Consider the following 24208-nt stretch of genomic DNA (forward strand, 5'->3'; position numbering starts at 1 on the left):
ACACAACAACTACTAAGACGATAATAACCACAGTAACAGCTTGTATTTTATGTGATGCCTGGCGAGTTCGCACTTTATAGTTAAGTGAGTTTACAACCGAAGCGATATAAACAACGGCCCATCAAAAACACAACAACACAAACACCTTATGCCTTTTGCTGCGTATAGGAGTATAATACAATGTGCCTGCTAATTAAACGCAGTAAGGCTATCGCCATTGCAATGATCACTACCTGTAAAGGGCCAACAGCTGCTGAAAGGGGCGGAGTCTAAAAGTGATGGCAGATTGATGTAAAAAGAGGCACCAGCGCCTTTTGAGAGGATCCTGGTGGAGACGAAGAAGGCAAAGACGACGGCGGCGGTGTTGGAAGTCAACAGCTGCAAGCGTCAATTTCATCACCAACGGCAAGAGTGTTAATTTCAAAATGGAGGCACAAACAAGCCAACCAAACAACCTCAAATCGAGCGCAACGTACACAAACACTCACCACAAATCCGCTTGGAATCGAAGCAGCCAATCAAATCTTTTCTCGGCATTTCTTCACATTCGCCACGTGCTCACTCTCGCTCTCAAAGTGCTTCGAACGAAACGGTTGTTGCTGTTTTCAGTGATCGTATTGACACTGAGCGCACGAAGCGGAGAAAACAAGCTTTCACAAAAGCGGCATTTTGATTCTCGCTAGAAATAGTGGTGCAACAAATTACTTCACATCACAACGTGTTAAGGTATTTTTACGCTCACTTGCACATCTCCGATTACAATCGAGTCGAATGAAACTGGCTCTAGGGTACGACGAATTTCTTGAATGCGTAAACTTTATCGACAGCACTCAGTTTAAACGAAAACTTTGTAAGGGACGGGCACGTCTGACGGCTGGTGAATCAGCATGTATCCGAGTGCAATAGCATACGTATTGAATTGTGTTTGGCACAATAGTTGTCAACTGAAGCCATTGGCGCTACTAATTGTTTAGCCAAGTGACAACTCATATTTGAATTTCACTACCACTGATATTGTCGTTGAATTGCTTTATCTCGCGCGATGTTTACCTTCAAGTCTTTATTAAACTGAAGCTACGGCTAGAACCACTGTCAACACCTAATGGAATTAACGCCTTCGCGCGATTATTGAAACTTGCAGTTTGCTTGCTTATGTATGCATATAATTCCCATACATACATACATACATAGATTTCTTTACTATAACGTTGTGAGTATATGCACAACTATTTACTGTGTACAAAAGACATACGCTGCACGATCGGATGGAACAGATACAATCATCATTAACACTTTTTGGAAAATGAGTAATAAAAGAGTTTGAGAGTTTGCGAACTCGCGAGTTCGCTATTTACAGATGTGACAATATCGACACTTTAGCACCCGCATTGTTAACGAGAACGCTATACGATTATCGCGCTAAAAACACCGATAGACAATCAGAGTGCCGACGTGACTTCAAATTTGCTGTCGAACTCCGCATTTATGAAAGCTGCATACAGACTTACGCACATTCTGCATGATTGTGCTTAAATTTGTTTTTATATTCGTGAAAGTACGTGCATATATGAGCATACATACATACGTTGTGGTGCCAACAGTGATTAAAATGTGAAAACCAATTGCAAATTACGAAATTGTAATAAGAAATTGGAGTCAACTACCGCTAAAAGTTTATTTGAGTAAATATTGAACGGGTAAAAAAGTTCTGGGCCAACATCACCTGCTACTACAAAAACAAACAATATGATGACGATGAATGAAATAGTGGACTTGCGAATTCAGCAACAAATTGCACATGAGATCTATCGACAACAAATTATGCAACGTATTCCAGGTAACAAAGTAGACATTTTAAATTTTAGTTTCAAAATACATGAAAATCTCAGTTTCTCTATTTAAAAAATTATGGAAATGGGATAAGTTCTCGAACTTTCTAAGCATATGTATGTATCTCAAAACTCTGGCATGTGTCCCTTATCTAAATAGAGGGTAGATGGTTTTCATGGAAAGTTTTACTATGGGAGAAATGCCTTCGAAGCCTTAGGAAGCGACCGTTATTAGAAAAACCACTGCAAAATTGTCGTTGCTTACCGAGTCTCGTCACGCAAAATGACTCCTCGATAATCGATAATCCACTGTACCAGCCTCCTTACCAATTGCATCAATTTTGGCCACATAGATGTAAAAATCAGTAAATTTTTCTCAGGAGCAGATTCGGACCCATGCTCGGTCCTGGAGCCATCCGTGAAAATGCGAAAAAAGTGTTTGCCGCGCTCATTTTCTGAGTTTGACCAAAACTGAGCCTCTGGCAGAACTACACTGTATCTCTTTTCAAGTTCTTGATGGCAAGGAGTCAAGGGGCATGGAGAGAATCGTTGGATCGAAGTCCATCCCTTCTCTGTTTTCCAATGCCGGACAGGGGCCGTACCAGTTCCCATTGTGCTTCAGTCTGCAGATAAAAGCATTGGATAAAAGCTCCTTAGATAAAAGCATCAAGTGGTGGTAAACCAATCAAAAAATCTAATGCTGGGCCTGAAGTAGTCGGAAAAGCTCCGGTGCAACAGATGGCCACAGTGCGTTGTAGTCTCGATAAGCTCCTCCTGACTTTCACGAGAGAGAGTCTACTCATCCAGACCACTGATACATAGGTGATAATAGGTCGTATCCTAGCCTTGCTAGGAGAAAGACCCTACGTTTTCCCAAATACACCTCTGCACTGCCAGAAAGCTGTCAGTGCGTTCGATGTCTTTGTTTCAACGTTTGATTTTCAGAGGAGCTTACTATCGAGGACTACTCCAAGATATTTAATTTCCTTGGATAGCTGGATTCTGACTGCTTTTAGCTTTGGCAGAACGAGTCCATCAAGCTTCCTCCTTCTGTTGAAGAGGACAATACCAGTCTTGGTGGGATTTGCCGGTAGCCCATTCGCACAGCACCAAGTGTCAATCAGATCCAGAGTTTTCTGGACTTTCCTGCAGATGTTCATAGGCGAAAGGCCTGTTAACAAACAGGCAACATCGTCCGCATATGTTTGATTATTTATACTCGATTACCTGTGTAGTAAAACATTTGGTTTTGCACAAATATTTTCTTTTATTTCAGTATCATCAAAAAAAAACATAACATAAATAATATTTCAATATCTACAATTATAAGGAGTTCGAAAATTCGAAATTTTTCACATTTTGGACCGGACACTAGACACTGAAATAGCGCACTTTTATTGAAGTGAAAGAAAACCAGAAATTAGCTGTTTCAAATCGGCATAAAGACATAGAGGGAAATGAAATATTGGATGAAATAGCAAAAGAATCAGGAAATCAATCGAATAAGTCAGGCACTTAAGCCCCCGCGCACAATCCAAAAAGAAATCGAGGAGCACATGTTGAGAGAGCGAGAGGCAAATGGCTTAGTTTAGCCAATTGCAAGAACCCAGGATCATGTGTAAACACGCATATGATGATAGGTTTACTGAATTGGTTATAGCGTTCGATAGAAGGAACTGTAGAACTTTAGTTGGCATACTAATTACTGCCCAGTTGCAGCGCATCCTTGCAAGCTAAATCTAACTATTAAGGATTACTTAGTGAGCCGGGTACAAAATAAACACCCTGAAGCATCTCCTGTGCTGCTGTCCGGCTCTATCGCAAGCTGCCTGGGTGCTCTCAGTTTTGGAAAACTAGGGTGTATCCCTGAACTGAAGCTTGAGGACTTGGGGACTCCTAAAATTCGGGAACAGTACGCGTGTAACCTAACCTAACTTATTTATTTCTTTATTTCTGACCTGACTACTATTTTGCTGAGTATCCATTTTTTTAACTGCTTCACATCTGCAAAACTTTCTATTAACTTCTGGCATCTCTCCAGAGGAATAGCGGCAGTATTAGTGTTTAATAGCCACTTCTCACATTATATATATATATATATACATATTATATAGATTTTTTTTTGTTTTTGTGGTAAGCTCGTCCTCCTATTTGTGGTGTGAGTCTTGATATTTTTCCTCAATGGAAGGCTCTACAGTTGTATGCCACCTCCGAACAGCAGATGGTTTTTTATGAGGAGCTTTCTCTGCTGCTTTGCCATTGTGTGCCAAGAGGCATCCGCTATTTGCAATTGTTTTTCAATCAAATCATCTGTTAAATATTTTGAAACTCACAACTCCATCCTGAAATAACAAAAGCTCAAACCACACAATCACTTCACTTGTAACTCGAAAACAAAATGTTGCTAAAAAGAAGACTGAAAGTTACGTAATTATCGAGTAAGATTCGCCGCTAGCGAGTACGTTTATACCTCATAAAACTGGTAAAACTCACAAACAAATGAAGTTTTGACGGCTCTTTCCAGCGCTACCAAGATATGAGACCTCTTCGATTCGCCAAGCGCAAGATGAAGCAACTGGTATAAATAAACAGATGTTGGTAGCCCTGTAAGAGAGCAGGCGAAAATTACATTTGCCTGGAAGCACTTAATGAGTATTAGTAAGACCGCGTTCATACAGGGAAACATTTGTTGCTTCAACTCATTACTTGTGATTCTCGTGCTCTGTTAACACCTTTTGTGTTCTCCTTCTACTCAATATTGCTGTTGACTGCATAATAAAAACTGACAGTTCCAAGGTATAAACACGACAGGAACATCAGAGAATTTGGAAAATTTAAGTAACATAAGTCTCCCTGCATAAACGCGGTCTAATGAATCTCCTAGAACCTAGAGATAGCGAGCAGAGAAGTGGTGAATCGAAGGCGCCTATGTTTATTTATACCAGTTGCATATCTATCTAATATGAAACTGCATTTTTTAAACAAACTTTACATTAACAAATATTTTAAGCAAAACAACGTAAAGTCAAGCTTTAGACTTAACAGTTGGAAATGTCGGATGTTGTGGTTGTTGTAGCAGCATAAACATTCCCCGTGCATATACGAGGAATGCTGCTGAAGTGACAGTCCTTGGCTGGATATAAATCCGGGTCGTTCCGGTTACGGATCTAACTTTCCGCTTTAATATAACTTTTTATCATAGAATGATCAAGCGATAGATATTTCGACTGACCGCCGAGTTCGCCTCGTCAGATTGCGTTATATTTCTTTTATCAATTCAGGCTTACGCCTGTTGCTCTTTACAAATTAAGTAACCGCTTCGCACAAAACAATACGCCATGGTGGTACAAGCAGTTTCTCTTGCAGAAGTGTTAGGGCTAAGAACAAGGGTTGAGAACAACAGCTTTTAGAAGTATTTATTCATCTTTAGACGATGACTTTCGATTCGATTGGCTGTCTTCCAGCAAAGGCAGCAAAGATTATAACATAAGATTATTAACAAAAAAATATTTCCTTCAACGAAACCACCAACTCTGTTTAAATTTGAACTGATGATTTAAGAGTTTTTCATCAAAGTCTTTGTTTTTCAAAGTCTAGTTTCATGACAACTTTGACATTTGATTTCTTAACATGTTCACAGTGCATACAGAAAAAGAAGAAATTTCGCTTGAAAATCGCATTCAAATAATAAAAAATGGATCTCTCGTAGTCGTGATGACCGCTATTATGGACTCGGTCGATAAATTTGAATTTGACGCGATGTGCTAACACCGAAGCATGTTCAACCGGGACGTTTAGTACTATCTGGTAGCGTGGATGGGCCATTTATTTTCGAAAATGCGGTTAGAAATACGGTCACGCTACCTGGAGTTTGGCCTGTTACTGTTCATATGGATATCACTGGCATGCGGTACCACATGTGACATAGACATCGAAAAAATGAATTTATTGTAAACCAAATTTCCCGATTAAACATCACGGGACTCAATTTTGTGAGAATATGTTAAAATACAGTCCATACGAAGCCAATCGCACCGATTGCAGTCGTAAAACTGAAAATTCATGACGTGATTAACGGAATCAACCCATTTGTCAATTTTGCCAAAAAGTGATTACGATTTTGGTTTAAAAAATCTACATTTGTAACCGTGATTGTGGTGGATATCCGTCCAATACAGGTTTTCACTTATAACTACCAAACATTACTCTTTCTAATCCAATAAAAACTTGAATCGTTTTCATCTTTCTTTTATTTGGTTTTGAAGAACGAAGGCCTTGTTCAAAACCAAATAGCTCTCCACGATATTCACTGTTTTTTTAATAATACCTATACATATGTACATATGTATGTGTAAGAAAGTCACCAAAGACGATACATCAATACAATTAAAAATATATATTTTTATAATCTCGAGGCACAAGGATTTGTACAGACTATTAGATACAGTTGTAAATAACTACATAAACTTTTCATTTAATAATAATTCAAAGCTATATTTTGTTAAAGAAAGTAACTTTCACAAGAATTTGAGAGCAAGTAAAATTCTTGAATAGCTCTTAGCAAGGAGGATAGATTACAAGGTTGGGCCATCCGAAACAACAAAGCTGGGAGAGTTACTTTGGCTGCCACGAAATCGGGAATGCGCCAACAGTATTCTGCCCGCACATTTCACCTGAAATAAGCCGTTTTTTGCGGGGAATTAGAGAATGTTTAATCTTATTGCAAAAAAGTACTTAGGGCGCAGAGTACTTTTTCATCCAATTATATTTTGTAGTACCAGGTTCCAACAGTTCTTCGAGTTTAACATTTAAATTTTCGTGAATTGCTTTGGATTGTAAAAAAACAAGCAAAAGTGTGTTCTAGTGTAGCTTATGAGAGAATACTGTTACTGTCGCGTATGAGACATTCACGCAAAGACTAATTTTTCCGTTGTGAAGGGGTATGGAATTTCGAAGAGCCATAAACGTCACAAAAACTAAATATGTAATCAATAGTTTTAGTGTAGAAGAGTCCGTGTCACACTGATAAATTAATAAAGAATTATATTACTTATAAAATAGGAAACCGGATGTTGTAGTAGCTATGAACAATAAAATTTAAGTTTTCAACTATGCCATGAATTTGCTCGAAAATCGTGGAATTTTGGGATCGTCAACCGGGACAAAGAAAAAATTATTTATGTCGCTGATTCACACACTCGTCCAAGCAGGCGTTGTTCAGACAGTAACAAAGTAATGGGTCGGCTTCGTTCGTTGCGGTAACCTCAGCAAGTCTGATGTTGGCCACACCTTCTGAATTCTTTTCTCCATGGTATAGCAACTATAACTTTTTTTCTAACAACAGTCTCCCCGCGGCAGATAACGGCAAACCTCCGAGCGTATTCTGCCTTAAAACAGCTTCTTATAAAAAGCATCTGCCCTCGTTGTAGGTCCGTCCCTCCATGAGCGGAACAACATCAATACATTCATATTTCTATAACACAAATCGAACCCAAGTCGATAGTGTTCATACATACATTCTGTGGTTTGTTGCACAAGGCTTGTTAAGTAATGCATATGTATGTATGTATGTACTTGTATATAATTTATCATTTTTGTCTGTCATCTGATATGTGTTGGTATAAATTATCGATTTTCCTTCCACATGAAATGTACGTACATATGTACATATGTATTTTGTATGAAATGCTTGCGTATGAAATGTAATTGTTTTTGCTTTCTAACACATAACTACATATGTATGTATATGTTTGTAGACATGTATGTATTAATTCATGTATTCATACACATAACAGATCCGTTCCCGCACATGCTGCCCATTCCGCTTCCGCGACACGTGATAATGCCACCGAGAATCTCTTTGCCGGGAGTAGAGGTAACACTGCAAAACGATCAGCTTTGGAAGCAGTTTCATCAAATTGGCACGGAAATGATTATAACAAAGAGTGGCAGGTAAGAAGCTTGTTAATAAAATGTGTTGTTATTGCAATTAATAACGATTGCAAAACCCAGCTGGGTAAGTCAAAAAACGAATCTTTAGTCAATTCTTCAATTTGTAAAACTTGTATCATAATCGGCGGCAGCCCAAAAACAGGTTGTGCTCGTTCGTACATATGTATGTGCATATGTGTATGTATGAGTGCGTGTTCTTACAAGTGGTCGATCAAAGTACTTGACCATCCACATATGTACGTCCATGCACACATATGCGTATATAAATGTAAGTAGAAATTGTATTATATTTGTTCGTTTGTCCTTAGCAGCCGTAGATGCCAACGTAACACATAATTTCGGAACTAAACTGTGAATGCGTGGCATGCCGCCACAAGGCAGCGCACTTTGCGATCCTCAATGGCGCGACGACATTAGTCAAAAATGCTTAAGTGGTCATCAAAGAATGGCGCCTGTGAATTGTTTACGTTGGTAATGGCGGCAGCGGCGACAGTGTCGGCGCGACAAGAATTTCTCACAAACAAATAAGCGATGCGAAAATTCTATGGTATATGCCAAGTGCACGCAAAATGCATACATGTAAATATGTATGTTTGTATGTACTTGTACGGATGTATGCACAATGATCACTGAATGCATGTAACTTTCGTACGAACGTGTGTTACATGGAGTTGCCAGCTTGTTTCGAACTAGGTATTATAATTAACGAATTTGTGGGGTTTGTGGCATTTCGCCTTCAAATGTTCCCAACGCAGCTAAAGATCAGTTGATGCTCAGTATAAAGTTGGCAAAACAAGACCTAACTTGCATACAACCTTATGTTTTGGACTTAAGCCATGGACAGCCATTACGTCTATTGACACCTGCATCTTATAAATATGTACGTATGTGCGGGCGTTCGAATGTCAAAATTTCAATGAGAATGTAAACAAACAGATGAAGCAACAACCAAGAAGCAGGGCACTTTTACATGCCAACCAGCAATCGCAAGAAATACAACTTTGCTACTGTAGCGAAGCCATTTTCTGTGGATTCACATTGGATAGGTATTTAAAAATTGTATTGCCTTTCTGTTCGACCAGCAATTTTTTTCAGTGCGCCCATTTCAGCCAATGTTCATTTCGGCGCCAATGGTGTGTCTCTCCGACCTTCTGTCGCACACATAAAAAATGATGCGTTGACAAAGTCCGCAGCGTGTCATCCATTGTCCGACAAATACTACGAGCAATTTCACACTTTCAACAAGCATTCTGATCGGACGGCCGATAAGCGAGACACTGTAACGCGTTAAACGATCGAGCAGACAAAGCAAAATAACTGGCCAAGCCAGTAGCCAAGCATAGAGCTACCAGAGCTTCTCTGACCCATTTAGTTGTATTGGTCGGTGTATGCACCGACGCTCCAGCGCAGACGTTTGAACTGCGTTTTATGGTAGCGCTTCCAGAATCAGAATAATTTGGAGTTGACCAAAATCTCTGGCCGTTTTTTCTCACACAATCGCCCAAATTCGTGCAAGCGAGAAAAAGGTAAAGTTTTTAAGAGGAAGCTGATTTCGAATTGTATGAATTATTTATGAGTAGTAGTGAGTGGCGGAATTTCGAGCTATTCAGATGTACAAGTTTAATGGACACACATGTGCAACCAGCCAACCATACCTGCATACATACATATGTACATATGTATATACATATGTGCATGCACACACCAAAGCTGGTAGCAAAGCAAAGGGTTCGGAATGAGCATCAATGGTGTGCAGCATTTTTTTTGTTTTTAGTTTTTATTGGTGTTATTTGAATTTTTAATTGTTGGGCGCCAGTTGTCAGTCGACGACGTTGGTAGACCGAACTGTGTAATCGATACCTGTCCACAGTATGACATGTGATGGCCATGGATCTGCGTATAGATACGCTGCTAAGATCACCCTCCCGCAGATACTATGTGCATATGTATATCGAGACAACAAAAACAAGAAAATCACGGAAGGTATTTTGGCGATGCTACCGATTATCTATGTTTGAATGCATCCACATATAATATGTATGTATGTACGAGTGTACTTTGACGAAGGTTTTAATTTGTGTAGTCGTTTATCCGAAAATCAATTTTGATATTTAGCATACATAATATGGTACAAAGTTTAAAAAGAAGCTGCTTTCATAATTAATCATTCGGCAGCTATTCGCTGATGGTTCGTGCACTACGGCCCGCAAACTGAGAAGTTTACGCACTTGCACACAAATGATTTCGTGATTTGGAATTCAAGTTGAGGGAAGAATTGGAGAACGGAGCGCACACATAAACCGAAACAAAAAATATGAACACCATGACTGGCGCCAAGCGCTCGGCCACCTGCTGGCCACTCGTCGTATCCTTTTAGCTGTTGATTATGTGCAGTTTATACATACTTGTCTGCAAACACGTCCATGTGTATGTATGTATGTGCAGTCTAGTGTATGCATGAATAAAAATGTAGAAGGCATAGTGCCACAGGGTTTTTAAATACGAACATTGAGAGAAACTTCGGCGCTTCATTTCTTCAGGTGATTTTAACTTTAAAGGTACAAAATTCTCCCGAATGTCAACTGAGAGGTTTCCAGTTCTGTAAAGAGCGTAGAATAGGCTGAATTCAATTTGAATAGAAGCTGCGACATTTTGGATATTTCGACCGAATTTATTATTACATATAAACAATTCACTTGAAGTTTTGACTGCCGACTCAGAGTTTTGGCAGTAATTTTTAATAGCAATGATAAAAATGAGAGCCTTGAATTATGTTCTGATGTTGCCAGATCACCAAAAGTTTGTTTGTATTTAAGTGCAAAATTGTTATGTCCCTATTGGGAAACCCAATACAAATGTACGACCATTTGGCTTGCTTCTATAGTTCTTCCTTCGTACTTTATTCTTCTCTGAGTAAGCAATTCTATTGTAAATAGCAGAAAAGTGACGGGTAAAGAGTAAATATAAATGTCTCAAGTAAATATTTGTTACGCCCACTCTGGACATCCGGAATGCAAACATGCACATGTAGATCAGTACGTATTCATATGGGCATATGTACATGTATGTTTGAATGCTGCAATTAATACATAAAGTGTATAAAGCCGCCAGAGTTTATTTTAGAATATTTACGCACAATCCATCCATATCTACAATTGGCTAAATGCGTATGTATATACCGTATGTACCTATGTATGTACATGCTAGGTGGGTGCTTTTTGTTTCACAACGTTCGAAAATTAGCCATTCGCTTCTATTCCGCCAAAGCTAAGCCCAGGGTTTGCAGGTTTTGGGTTTCAGAGAACTGCCAACGCTGTCCACTACTTGTTTGATGGGAATTGTGTGCTCCATTACTTTATCCGTACAGTTGTGTTCAAAAATATAGTAGTGTGAAATGAACACGTGTTCATTTGTGTTCTAAGAATAGAATGCAAAGAAGAGAATAGCGATTAGATCCCATTAGTTTTGCATTGGTTTTTGTAAGCTTTTGATGACTTTTGCGAAATGCACCGAAAAGTGACTGTTTATAATTATAGTAGCGCTTGGTGTGAGTGGTTGCAAACCAATTAAAATAATTTATTAGTACAACAAAAAACTTCAATAGTAAGTGTAATGTAGTAATTAATATTTTGGTGAATGGTTTCATTGGGTTTGTAACAATTTTTTATTCTAGTGGGCTGGGAAAGAATTGCACAGCTGAGAAAAGAGATTTGATAGTTAGCAGAGCAAAAGGTAAAACATATAAGCAAATCGAAAATATTGTTGGCTGCACACCTACAATGATGTTTAATGCGATTCATTATAAAAAAGCCAGAAAATCGAGGTAGAAAATGCCAAACAACCACTGTTGAAGATAGACGCAATGTGCGCTTTAGCAAGATAAGGCCGTCAGCATCATCTAAATTTAGAAAAAAGGAATTGAATCTCTCGGTCAGGGACGTTACAGTCCATCGTCGTATAATTGAGCAAAACCTAAATGCCAGAAGTCCTAGAAACTTACCCCTTTTGACTAGGAAGCATGTGGAAGGACGACTCAGATTTGCAAATGCTCATCTGGTCTGGCCCGCAGAAAAGTGGCGAAACATATTGTGAACAAACGAAAGCAAAATTGTTTTATTTGGTGGAACAGGCTCTAGGCAGTATGTACGACGTCCACCAAACACCAAACACCGAATATAATACTAGGTACACAAAGAAGATAGTTAAGCATGGTGGGCTAAGTATAATGATATGGGATTGCAATGGCGTTTGCCCTATCCATATGATAAATGGGATTATGGATAGACATGTTTATGTAGACATATTACAAAATACAATGCTAATATATGCCAGTTGGGAAATGCCTATAAAATGGGCATTTTAACAGGACAACGATCCTAGACATACGAGCTTGCGAAAGATTGGTTTGCATCCGAAAAGATCGATCTTATGCTATGGCCACCTCAGTCCCCAGATCTTAATCCGATCGAAAACTTATGAGGATATTTTAAACGGGTTGTGGCAAGTGCAAATGCTTCAAACAAAGCTGAGCTTTGGCAAGTGGTTCAGGAAGAATGATCTCAAATCCCCTTGAAGCGTTATCGATTCCATGCCCCGTTGATACGAAACCGTTATCAAAAATAAAGGCTATATACATAACTAAATATTAGACTGTATTAAGTATGAAGAACTCAAAAAATCATTTTTGAATGAAGTTATTCAATTGTGTTTTTCCTTTATTGTAACCACTACTATACACTTCTCAAAAGTCATCAAAAAAGTACACAAACCAATGGAAAACTAACGGTATCTTTTCACTATTCTCTTCTTTGTACGCTATTCTTAGAAATATATGAAAACCAGTTTAATTTGTAATGTTTAGCATATAGCAAAATGAATATGAAGGTTCTGCACTACTATATTTTTGAACACAGCTGTACATATGTACATACAGTGCACAGCATAAACCTTGATACCCTACTATGTATTTATAAGTATAATTTTAATAAATGTCACACATTTTATAGATTCTGAAAAACTTTATTAATATTTGCTTAATACACTTTGTATGCATTCGTAATGAAAAACAAAAAGAATCCACTTTGTGTGCTGCATCAACAACGGCAAGCAAAAATGTAACTGTAAGTAAGAAATTCGTACAGCAAAAGTGTTGGCTCGCACTTTGAAGTAGCCAATTGGCGAAATAACGGTAGTTTTGATTTACGGTGCTTCGAAATAATATTTGTTGGCACACTATTTTCAGTATAACGATGAAGTTCATTTATTCGCATCTGTGTTTACTTTTTTACGTGTCCAATAACTTCTCGAAAAGAATTGAGATCGGAGAGGAGAAAAAAGGTGTTGTACGCATGCATAAAGATGGAAAATCATACTGAGAAGTCGGGAAAACCATCGGCAGCTGTACAGCAACAGTGGAAAAGGTAATACAAAGATTCAAAAAGGAGAAAAGGATCGAAAATAAGTAGAGCTCAGGCCGTCCTAGAAAGATAACTGAGAGAGATAAACGCCTTATCTAGAAAACAATAGAAAAAATCCTTTTCGAAAGTGCTCCGAATATAGTTACTGTATTGCAAACATCTCAACACCATTATTTCATCGGGCACAGTGCGCAGGTCAATCAAGAGAAATGGATATAAGGCATGTATTGCTAGAAAAAAAACCTTTTTCAGTGATATTAATAGAAATAAAAGCCTCAAATTTGCCAGAACTTTTCAACTCAAAGAATTTGACTTCTGGGACAAAGTAATTTTCTCCGACGAATCGTAGTATAATATTTAAAGATATGATGAGCGTCTTAAAGTGTGGAGGAAGCGAAATGAGGAACTGAGTCCAAAAAATACAATTAAAGCGGTTAATCTTGTTTTTATTGATAAAATAATGAAAAAAGAAGTATATTTGAAAAGCCTTCAAGAAAACTTGTTATAAAAGGTAGGATATCAAGACTTCTGCTGTTCACTGTATATCTAAATTTTAGTCACCGGCAGCCAATCAAAGTGTCTCGATATTGACAAGCTGCAAAACATTGTTGTCTTGTTTCAATGAGACTGCAATAGCAGAAGAAAAAATCCACGTAAATGAACACTAAAGCCACCATTTTATATTAATATGCGCCAGCCCTACAAAAACACGCTGCGATAGATGGGTTTGAAATTTTTATGGGATTAGACAAGTGTTGGCAGGTGTATGCGCTTAGACGCGCCAAAGGCAGCAAACCCTCAACTAAGTCGCAGTGAAAACGTTATATTATATTAAATAATGCATCTTCTGACGGAGCGGTGAGTTTTTATCCATTCTGCCGCAAACATTTGACTGCCCTACCAGGTCTCTTCTGTCCTACATTGGCAAAGTACGACTAGCATCCTAAAAAAGAGTGCATATGAGCAAAACCTACTCTTCTTCTTCTTCTTCTTCTTGATTGGCGTGATTACCGCTTACGCGATTTTGCCGAGTTTAACAACGCCAGTCATTTCTTTCTCGTGCTAACCGGCGCTAGTTGAACACACCAAATGAAGCCAAGTCCTTCTCCAACTGATCTTTCAAACGTAGAGGAGACCTTCCTCTTCCTCTGCTACCACCAGTTGGTTACGCATCGAATACTTTCAGAGCCGGAGCGTTTGTATCCATCCCCGACGACATGACCCAGCCAACGAAGCCGCTGGATCTTTATTCGCTGCGCTATGTCTATGTCGTCGTAAAACTCGTACAGCTCATTATTCCATCGCTTACGATACTCGCCGCCGCCATCGTGCAAAGGTCCAAAAATCTTCCGCAGAATCTTCCTCTCAAACACTCCAAGGGACGCCTCATTGGATATTGTCATATTCTGTGCCATGGACGGACTTATAGAGTGTTAGTTTTGGTCGTCGAGGGAGGACTTTACTACCCAGTTGCCTACTTAGTCCAAACAAGCACTCCGTAGGATTTGAATGTCAATGTCAACAATGTCAGTCGTTATCGGTGTTAAAGGTGGTTTCTAAATAAACGTGGGTGCCGATACACGAGTGCGCCAACTGTTTGTTTGATGACAGGAGGTACTTCGTTTTATCCTCGTCTTTGCTTTCTTATCCCCATTCGCCTTGCTTCTTTATCCCGAGCGCGATTGTTAAGGCCGATTGCAATAACATCGGCAACCGCCAACAATTGTACGCTCTTCTGAAAAATCGTGCCTGAACGATTAAGTTCTGTAGCTCGCATGAGAAGTCACACGACAGCGAGTCACCCTGTCTGAAACCTCGTTTGGTATCAAACGGCTCGGAGAGGTCCTACACAATCCTGACGACGTGGCTGGTATTGAACAGCGTCATTTTGCATAGCCGTATTAGTTTTGCGGGTTTACCTTTCGTGGTGTCCAATGCAGCTTTAAAATCAACAAAGAGATGGTGTGTGTCGATTCTCCTTTCATGGATTCTTTCCAAGACTTGGCGTATTGTTGTTCTTTAGTCGTGTTATCGCTATTCTCACCTCGTCATGGTCGGGTTTTAAAATTTTTCGTTTGCTGGCAGCGACCCATAAATATTACTTTAAAGATGCTTAAACATTTATTATGGCCTAAAATACTTAAAGTAGAGTAAGACGTGACAAAAATTAAAAAAAAGAAATTTTGTCAAATAAGAAGCCCTCTACTATATATGTATGTATGTGTGTATTTTTATGCAGACGTATGTTTCCCTCGATGCGGCTTTCGCTCTCCGGCCTAGAGGATGAGGCTAATTACTGTGTTCTGCTGGAAATGGTGCCGATCGGCGATTGTCGCTACAAGTTCTCAGGGTCACAATGGATGCCAGCCGGTGGCGCGGAACCTCAGAGCCCTCAACGGATGTACTTGCACCCAGACAGCCCAGCATCCGGAGCTCATTGGCAAGCCCAGCCTATCCTCTTTAACAAAGTGAAGCTCACCAATAACACCCTGGATAGCAATGGCCATGTAAGTATCCTTACTTATATTCACCCAGATATGTATGTATTATGCAGGCCTTGGAATGGGTGTTAGAATTGTACATTAAATACCTGATCGCACTATCGTATAAGACGCACTTCCATGCTTGCATTGAAATGAATTGTAATGTACGAATATACAAATATGTGTACGCATGTTTTCAGATTGTTTTGGCCAGTATGCATAAGTACCAACCACGTATACACGTGATCCGAACTGCAGATTTAACTCAAATACCCTGGGCGCCGCAGCAAGCATTTTTATTTCCCGAAACCGAGTTTGTAGCTGTAACCGCCTACCAGGTTAGTAATGCATACATACATACATATCTTTGTAGATACATGAAATATATTTTTGTATGTGCCAACAAATATTAAAATAAATATGCCGACGGCATAGGAAGATTTCTAGGTGATCACACTTTTTAAGTATGGACTAATTACAGCTATTTTAATTACTCCATAAACTGTCTTCTTGGATAAGATTACCACTTATTCCGTTCTCAATTATTATGCTCCCGCGTGAAATCGCATGCTTAGAATGCATTACCTAGCGTATACGCTTGGAGTAAAGTATGGTTATTTGTTGTGCACAAAAAAGTGTGTATAACAGTTAAAATTACTAATAACAGTTACTTTTAAAGTGAATACGCATATGAAAGAAAAGTGGTTATAACTTTTTCACGCATCTATTTTAACTTTTTCACAGATGTAGATATGAAAGATATTTGTTGAAAAGTCCTTGATGTATGTACATATATTTTGTCTAATAATGCGCTGACAAAATAATACGAATAATACGAAGGTTGTGATACTACTGGCGCCACATGCAAGGTTCACTTTTATATATGTAGATAGTCAAGCAGCCATTAAATCAATTACATTGTTTGGTAAAACGTCCAAGGTCGTTCTTCAGAGCAGGGAAGCAGTAGAAAGGTAGGCAGCGAATTCTAAGGTACATTTCGATTGGGTCCAGGCCACAGGGGCATTGAAGGGAATGAAATAGTAGACGATATGGCGAAAAACGGCGTATTTCAGAAAGGCATGATCAGAAAATGCGGAACAAGATTGAAGAGTTGTCCACTTTCAGAAATGCTAAGGTCATGTGCAAACATAACGATCACATTCGTACTCGATTTGTACTATCACTAACACGAATAGATTGTACAGGGTGGGCCAAATAAGACCTAGCAGTATGCGCAGTTGCTCCATCTTGTTGAAATCACAAATTAGGATACTGCTCCGCCATTGGCCGCGAAAAGTTTTCAATCAATGTTCTATAAGAAGCTCCTGAAATCGATTCCAGCGTTTCATCCTCATTTTCGAAGAAATATGTACCGATAACTCTAATGGCCATAACACCACACCAAACACTACATTTACATAGATAGGTGCAACTGATGTTGGTGTGTTGCCCTTGGATATTCAGAGCCCCACAATCTACAGTTTTATTTGTTGACATGACCATTTAAATGGAAATGCGCTTCATCCGACATCAAAACATTATTTAAAAAATCAATTTGTGTGGCTAATTGTGTAAAACGAATAGCGTATTGTAGTCGTTGTTGGCGGTTCCATAATAAATTTCCAACAATTCAATTATAACCTACAAAAAGAGAAAAATAAATATGTCAAAAAAAAAAGATTTTTGTGTTTAAAATTAGTAGGTCTTATTTGGCCCACCCTGTATAACTATGATAGGCGTGCAGCAGCGTTTGCTTATAATGTGGGGAGCACGGCTCAAGGGAAGCTGTAGAGCATATCCTGCGTGATTCAGAACTTAAAATATCTGGGTGAATCTCGGTTTGATGGAATATCTAGTTTAGAAATGTCATATTAAATTTGCAATAAAAACAATAATGTAAAAATAAAAAACAGGATAATAATTTAATTTATTTCGGAAAAGGCATTTCTGGCATTATCCCGAAAGACTTTCATTAGAATTCGGCTAGCATTAATGCGTCGCCCAAGCAAAAACTACTGTGTCAATGCAAATTAAATACTCCAATCGAATTTGTAAAAAGTGAACATCCGTTACAGAGCTAAGCAATACTGAGTCACTGGAATTCTGCTTTCCTACTTGGTTCACGTCATTTCAGCTGACTCCTTTCATTCAAAGAACAATAAATAGTTTTCCAAACTCACTGCAAGAAAATTAAAATTAAACCTAATTATTTGACAACTGGTCGAATTGTTAGCAGATGTGTCTGAGTGGACCATATTGGAGTCACCGTTATTTTCATGGACTACGCGTACGTTATTTTAATAAATATAATGATAACTGGTGATATATAGTCCGGTTCACTTGAATAGAGGCAATCATTTGTATGGAAGAAAATGGTTATTAAGGCAACCAAAATATTATTCCATCTAACGGTATTTCGCAGCAGTTGTAATATTGTGCTTAATTTACTGGTTCATTTGAATAGAGGCACTAAACAAATAAGAAAAAAATAGTTATAAATGTCCCATTTTTTATTTATTTATTATTTTAAGCTTATTAGTTTGTGCTGCCACCTTGTTTATAAATTTCTTCGTAAATACGTTTGGATTTGTATAGCCTGGTAGCCTAATGGAATTTCAGATCAGACCATTTTAATGATTCGAATTAAAGAATTTTCGTTACTAACTTCAAGCCAAGAGACCACGCAAAATCGAAGTGGGTTTTTTGCGAAATTTATACAATTGCGGTTTTTTGTGATTTTGTATGCTTTATATGTGGCACTTTTAGAATAGTTCTTCAAACAGGGGATTCGCTGGGTGCAATATTTGCCATTTCTTTCATTTTTGCTGTAGAAATTGCAAACATTGCAACAAACTCGACCATTCCTTTTGGCAATTTTGCGATTTGGAAGTGCCTCTTCTTTCCCATTTTATTAGAACTAAGAAGTTGTCGACCAAAAACAAAGAATGCTTTAAAACACGGTCCCTTTTCAGAGTTTTAATGCGCGAAAAATGTAGGCTAACTGGGTGCCTCTATTCAAGTGAGCCAATAAATCAAGCACCATATTACAACTGTTGAAGTTTTGCTGCTGCGAAATACCGTTATACCTATATATATTGAGAACTACCGATATTGATGACTATAGTTTGTCAGCTGAGAATGGCAAACTGTGTTGACATTTCTGATCAGTAAAGTTTGGCAAGACATCATAAATCGTTTATCGTTTACTTTAAACAAATAAATCTGTTCGCGAGACTCATAGAGCGAAGTGTTGAAGAAGACGCCGAAATGTCCATTCGTCGTCGTTCTCAAATTGTTGGCCTTTGTCCTTCGATTAGGTAAAATATTTGGCGTAGGGATTTTGATTTATTATTCAGATTTTTTGGAAAAAGTAGTCAAAAATTAGACTGATTGAATGGACCATGTATGGATATCAATTCAACAAATAAATGCCATGAAATTATCTACCAGATCATAATAAAAAATGCATTCCAACAATGTCTCTGTTTTGTATTATAATTTTAAGTTCTCAAGATGCAAATGTTAAATAAAAGAAATTACAAAAATCGACAATGTATGTATGTATGAATGTATACACAGATTGCTTGCGGGATCTGCTGGACACCTACTCTCAAAAGGATCAAACAAATACACCCTGGTCGTCTAATTCAAATTAGCATGTAACGCCTCTAACAAACCCGAATCGCAACTAATTCTGGTGCGTCTACATTGAGTTTTTGTGCCAGCTCTATGCCTGAATGGATAATTTGGGCACTTGCTGTGTTTTTGTTTCCGCATCTTGGGGCGCCAGTCTTAACATACATACATATGTGCATACATAACTCATTAACCAAATCAATGTGCGTTTTTTAACTACTTCTACATACAGGCAAATTACGAAATCCGCTATGTCATGTTATTGTCTGACTCCGGATGGCTTGCCCATTCTTTCTTAAGAAGGTCCATTTGTTTAGTGGTAACCTCATGCCACATAACAGAGCATAGGTTTTTTATAAAGTAATTCTGTGCAACTTACGTTTAATACACATATGTACATATATATGTATGAATGGACATCGCCTATTGTAAATCGGACGGTCGCGAGACTTTTACTGGATTAGGCCACTTTGAGACTATTTGTGCATATATTAATAGGTAGACAAATTAATGCTGGCATACGTCTGTACATGCGGTTGCTTTTTACATTTTAACATCCAAATACATTATAAATTCGAAATTTTTATCTTTGCACTTTACATTTCACAGAATGATCGCATCACTAAATTGAAGATAGACAACAATCCGTTTGCGAAAGGCTTCCGCGAAACGGGCCAATCGCGAAGCAAACGTAAAATGTCTTCATCGCCTTCCGACGAGGACTCCGAACAACAGCAACAATCCCATCAACAAACAGGGCGCCACCACGGAGTAAGACAATTGCAATCGCAGCCTCAAGCACATTCCCACAGTCAGCGTGGCGCTGTCTCGCCAACAATGTCAACGTTTGCAGTGACCAGCGAGTCGGGATCATCAATTTGTTCCGATAAGGCAGCACAACCGAACAGCGACGACATCGCCTTTGTGGACGTTGACATTGTAGCGGATGCCGATACCGATGACGATGGACCACAAATTAAGCGCTTGAGATCAAATGAGTCTGCCGGCTCGATAGCATCGACACCGCTCGAAGAGATGATCGTTAATGCGCATGTGGGTAGCGAATGTGGGTCTAATTTATTTGTGGCTGAAGAAACGAGTTTGCAACCGACATTACTTGAATGGTCACAGCTGTCGGAGCAAACTGCCAGTATTGCCTTCGCCAACGGTGGCCCCTCGTCGTTCATGCAACATTTGCAGCAAAACATGCAATCAATGCTTCGGCCATCGCTGGTCGACTTGGCTTGCACCTACTTCGGCCGAGCACAGCCCGTTTACACACAACATGCGCACCTACCACATGTGGCTGCTGAAGATCAAAACTTGTCCATAGCGATGCCACCAGCTTCCGAACATTTTCCGTATCCCTCGTTCGTCGATGGATCGATGACAACACGTGCTAACGAAATCCCTTCCCATTCGCTTGCCACTGACACAAAGGACTTGCCACAGCGCGCCATTGAAGATAATGAGAGAAAAACAATACCTACTCTGCAGTCAAATGTTACACAGGTGGTGCAACTGGAAAGCACAACGAGCCATTCGCCACCAAAGCGGAAAGGATTTAGCATTTCGGCCATTTTAGGAGGTGGCAGCTAGTACAACCGGGAGGCTGGAGGCTTATTCTTAAGATTTAGAGGACATATTTATATATTTATGTGTAAATATCAGTAAGCAATTTCCTTTTTAAAGATACTAGTTTTGTGAAGTTTGTTTTAATATATGTTAATGTATGTGTATTTGTATTGTGTAGATATCTATGCGCTTAACTGTAAATAAGATAATCATTGTCTACGATCCAAGTCATTCGATAATGTATTGAGTAATTTTATTCAATTCAGAGTATTTTGGAACTAAAAGCGTTTTCTTTAAAAAAAGTTCACTCCATTTTCGTAATGTTGCCATATGCCCCTAGTAAATGTTACATATTTCATAAAAAAAACAAGAAACATTCAACCCTTTCACAGATTATATATTCTATTACATACATTTTTCACAACTATTTTGACGAACTGGTGTACACAGATAAATTAGAGAAAAGATAATTTTGAGAAAAGAACACCAAAATTGGGCAGCCCTGGAAGAAGGGCAGAATAAATGCGGCATTACTACTACAAAGGAAAATGCTTATAGCGGAACATTTTAGACTGACTGATAAAAAACGCTCTAACGCTAAAATCAAATGCAAATCCCATAAATGCAATTCACAATTAAGTGTAACTGATCTGGCATCATGAGAATGGCAAGTTACGTTGGCAAAACCAATATATAAATCTTGTATGCTATGCCATTCTATGCATTCAATTGTGAACTGCCCTATATTCGTAATCTTCTGCATACTTACATACATACTATATAGTATATAATTGTGTTAAGTTCGTTTGTTCGACAAGCAAAGCCTTACGAAGTTCTGCACCGATTCAGCTTAAAGTCATAGGACACATTAAACTTGAAACTGTGCCCGTTTTAGACAAAATTAAATTTCGGTAGAAGGCGCTGAAGTCTAGCGTATTTACTGTCTGATTTCTTTCATATTTGGAATTTGCATTTCTTAGACAAAAATAAATGTACTGCCCAAAAAATTACTTGTTAGATGAAGTTAGGTTGAGATATTATTCAAAGCCCTATTTACAGCTCGATTTATTTCATATTTATATTCAGAATATTTATTAGACGAAAAGAAATGTACTACACAAAAGCTTATCAGTAGGTCACACTGGGTTTAAAAATGTTGCAAACTCGTTTTAATAAATAATTTGGTTCATATACAATAACTGCCCTAAAGAAATATACTGACCAACACCCGATTGAATAAGAGGCTCGATATTCGGGATATTTCCAAAAAATTTCGTTCCGATTCAATTTAAGTTTCTCAAAGTATTGAAAATTTCGGAAAAAACATATTCAACTTCCATCAGCTTATTAGGCTCCCAAAGTGACTACATCACCATATAACCAATGACAGATCCTGAATATTTTACTTATGACGAGCTCTCTCAATCAGTAGATCTTTAATCAGCAGGTCCTGGAGAAATGCAGTGGATGAGATATTTAGCGGCCTATCTTTAAGGCGTTACATTTAGATTAAGCAAAAAACGATGACAGGTAATCAGCAGGTCTGGAAAACATTTAGTCCATGAGATATTTTACAGGATGTCTTTTACCCTGTACCCAACACATTTATTTGATAGTAACTCTGCGTTTGGTGCGCATTTAATTCTGTGGGTAATTAAAAGCAGTCGATTTTATGCCGAAATTTATTTATTTCACATTATTCATGATATATACTCGTAGATTATATTTAGGTAACTTTAGGCAATTAATATTACAAAAAAAAATTAAAACAAATAAATCCAATTTATAACAAAAAGCAAATTATTAATATTTTTTAAAAGTATTAAAGGATTACTAAAGAGTTATTCATAACATTGATCAAAATCACATCTTTCATCATTCGTACAATTCAATATTTGCAATATCTTTTTACTAATTTTGTCAAAAGTAAGCAAGTACTCTCAGTAAATTTGAAAAAAAATTGTGTGTGACGTCAAAGTAGGTACATAGGTAGGTAGCTGGGTGGTGGCTGCCAATATGACGCACTTAGACCTGTCGTAGGTCCATTGTGATACCACTGGTACTTATCCTTACACTATGGGATCCCTTTTAAACCATCCTGTGGCTTTTATAAACGGGCTTAACTTCGTTAGTTTAAGATGCGCTATGTATATCCGCTACATCCGTTAAAAATGCACTACCAAGCGTGTAAAGTCTTCTCCTAGCCAATCCTTCTCACTCACAAAGGGGGTGTCTAATAATTTCCTCCTCTTCTGTATTATAGCAGCTTTTATAATCGTCGTCATAATCGTCGTCGCTTTTATATTGACGTCAGAAACTTGTGCAATTTATTCGTGTGTTGTTAGCGTAATTTCTTCTTCCTCTTACATTCTTATTCGCATTTTTACATTTCTTGATTAATGAAAAACTGTTTCGATCAATAATATTTCTGCAAATAAAATCCCTGTCATGCAAATCCCAAAGGATGCTTAGACTTTTTTCTGAATGAATAAAAATTAAGAAATATTAACGAAACTTTTGTGTGCAAATGTAGGTGCGCACGATTTATTCTATCATTCAACAATTACATCGACTCATTCCTCTTCTTCTTTTCGTCTGTTTATTTCTGAGCTGGATTATCTAAATCATTGGCGATCTATGCTTACATAAAAAATAAATTAAAATTCTTGTCGAAAAATCTCAGAAGTAAATATTATAATTCTATAGGCGACTCGCAAAACAACTTGTGCGCGTGCCTAAATTAAAAAATTAACTCATCTTCAAAATCGACTTTATCCCAGCGATCTAGTACATTCGTCGGCTTCAAACACGCACTTCATCTTTAGAGTCCATCTAACATATCTGTGCATGCATACCTACGCAGACATAAACGTAATACATACTTACATAAATGTTATTACTATGTAGACACAAACGTAATCCCTATTAATTTAGAAGTAAGTAGGTACTCGTAATACACCACGTCGACAAGTTCGACATCATCATTAGCATCATTAACAAGGGTCCTTGTATGTTAGTAAGTATGTGCGTCATTTTCCTTACCATGAAATGTGGTTTCAACCCTCGATAATATCATCCACAGACAAAAGTCAGCAATCCTCCTGTGTTTAGAGAACATCTCTAGGGGCGAATGACGCATTAATATATTAAACCAAAGCAATATTTATAAATTTAAGTGAGTGCCACCAACAAGGACCTACCGACATGCTTATGTACGAGAATGTGTATGCACATACACACATATACATAGTATGGTGTGTATTTATGCCCATCGAGCCACATGCAGAAGAACTCAGATATTTTATATAAAAAGAAA

The 24208-nt window shown here is 38.1% G+C and overlaps 1 protein-coding gene across 1 annotated transcript; it reads left to right on the top strand.

Annotated features, from left to right (window-relative positions):
• Positions 1–1740: 1740 nt before the first annotated feature.
• On the top strand, positions 1741–20916 carry LOC129241801 (T-box transcription factor TBX6L-like). The gene is made up of 5 exons (XM_054878311.1): positions 1741–1837; positions 7625–7781; positions 15438–15705; positions 15882–16019; positions 19927–20916. Exons 1-5 carry the CDS (start codon positions 1747–1749, stop codon positions 20914–20916), a joined length of 1644 nt encoding a protein of 547 aa, XP_054734286.1. The 5' UTR covers positions 1741–1746.
• Positions 20917–24208: the final 3292 nt, after the last annotated feature.

Source organism: Anastrepha obliqua, chromosome 3, assembly GCF_027943255.1.
Source record: "Anastrepha obliqua isolate idAnaObli1 chromosome 3, idAnaObli1_1.0, whole genome shotgun sequence".
Taxonomy (NCBI): Eukaryota; Metazoa; Arthropoda; class Insecta; order Diptera; family Tephritidae; genus Anastrepha; species Anastrepha obliqua.